Source organism: Notamacropus eugenii, chromosome 6 (genome assembly GCF_028372415.1).
Source record: "Notamacropus eugenii isolate mMacEug1 chromosome 6, mMacEug1.pri_v2, whole genome shotgun sequence".
In the NCBI taxonomy this organism is placed as follows: domain Eukaryota; kingdom Metazoa; phylum Chordata; class Mammalia; order Diprotodontia; family Macropodidae; genus Notamacropus; species Notamacropus eugenii.
This window is the reverse complement of record NC_092877.1, coordinates 227,095,517-227,097,319: the sequence shown is the minus strand read 5'-3', so window position 1 is coordinate 227,097,319 and position 1,803 is coordinate 227,095,517. Positions and strand designations below refer to the sequence as shown.

Sequence of the window (1,803 nt, the reverse complement as noted above, 5' to 3'; positions counted from 1 at the left end):
TGTTATCTCACTTGAGTATGTGTTATCATCCCCATTTTATAGATATGGAAACTGAGGCTGAGAGGGGAAAAGAGACTTGCCCAGAGTCACACAATTTGCAACTACCTGAGACAAGATTCAAAGTCAGACTCAAATTCTGACACTGAATTAGTTGTGTCACTTAGCTGCCTAAAAGGTAAGGCTAAAGCTTAGTCCAGAGGGTCTTGACTTGGGGTCCATGAATTTGGTTGTATTTTTTAAAATATTTTTATAACTATATTTCAATATAATCTGTTTCCTTTGTTAATGCTATGTCTTATATTTTATACATTTGAAAACATCATTCTGAGGAGTCTGTAGGCTTCGCCAGACTGCCAAAGGTGTCCATGAAACAAAATGGGTTCATAATCCCAGGACTGGGCCACTGTCTTCACTAACCCAGCATAGAGTCTCCTCTGTGGTTGCTGTTTGTTTCTGAAGAGGTTTTTCCAGTAGAGGAGAAGGATGCTGAAGTTCTAGGTTTGAAAATCCTGAGGAGCTGTTTCTTATAGCCTTGGGATGCAAAGAAGTAAATGATGGGGTCAATACAACAGTTCATGTTCATAAAACATACCGTAACTTGAAGAGAAACCTTAAAAGCCTTCTGCTCAGTGCAGGTAGACTGATAAAGCAGTTCTTTAATCACAAACTGGATAATGTTGAAGTGGTAAGGACTAAAGCATATGATCACTGCCATCAGCACCAGCAGAATAACTAGACAGGCCTTCTTATGGGGACTCTTCTTGCTCATCACTGAGTTTTCTTGAGCTATCTTGCATAGCTTTAAGGTGATTTTCACATAACAAAATAATATGATCCCTACTGGCCCAAAAAAGCCTAAGGCACAGCCCCCCAGGAGTAGAAAGGGCAGGCTGAGAATCCTTTCAACACTGGTGTACTCCATGCAGCTCAACTTATCTCCCATTCTCTCAGTCAGGGACAGAAAGAGCAGTGGAAGAGTCTGCAGGGATGCCAATCCCCAGGCCCCTAGGGAGATGTACTTTGCCCAGCCAGCATGGCGGAATTTGTGACTCTGGTTGGCATGGACCACAGCAATATAGCGGTCAATGCTTATGCATGTCATTAGGTAGACACTCCCATAAGTATTCATATAGAACACAAATGCTGTCACCCTACAAAACCAGTCACTAAAAGGCCAATCAAAGTCTAAGATATAATAGGTGATCCTTCCTGGCAGAGCCAGGGTGAAAAGGACATCAGACACAGCCAAGTTGATCAAGTAGAGATCTGTTGAGTTCATCTTCTTCTTCTGAGAGGTGATGTAGATGGCAAGAAGGTTCCCAAAGGCACCAATGACCAAGAGAACCATGTAGAATAAGGCCAGAACCACTCTTGTGGCCAAGGAGGGATGGTGAACGGAGCAGAGACTCTCATTGAGTGAGAAGTTACTTGTGTTCACCAAATGGAAAGCCATTGGATGCAGGTTGTCAGAGAAGAAATTTTGCTGGGAAAACACAATTTTTAAAAAAAACTTTAAAGTAGAAATATATTTAAACCTGTTAACTCATTCCTCTTTGCTAACATTGAGTTCTTTTACATATCTCCATTTTGATCAATTGTGTTCTGTTCATTGAATGCCTGAATTAATGAATGAATGAAAACCCAGATACAAATATAAAAATATAAAAAGAGCTCTCAAAGATCTCACACTCTAATTGAAGGAAGTAACACATATAGGAGCTACAGGGCATATGGTAAGACCTCAACCAATTCTAAACTATATAGATAAGGACAGGCAGGAGTACAGGTCTATCTACCCTACTC

General features: G+C 40.8%; 1 protein-coding gene across 1 annotated transcript; it reads right to left on the bottom strand.

The window, feature by feature from the left end:
• Positions 1-278: 278 nt before the first annotated feature.
• LOC140511259 (G-protein coupled receptor 183-like) lies at positions 279-1,475 on the bottom strand. Its single transcript, XM_072620324.1, has one exon. The coding sequence runs from the start codon at positions 1,451-1,453 to the stop codon at positions 413-415; it is 1,041 nt and encodes a 346-aa protein (XP_072476425.1). The 5' UTR covers positions 1,454-1,475; the 3' UTR covers positions 279-412.
• Positions 1,476-1,803: the final 328 nt, after the last annotated feature.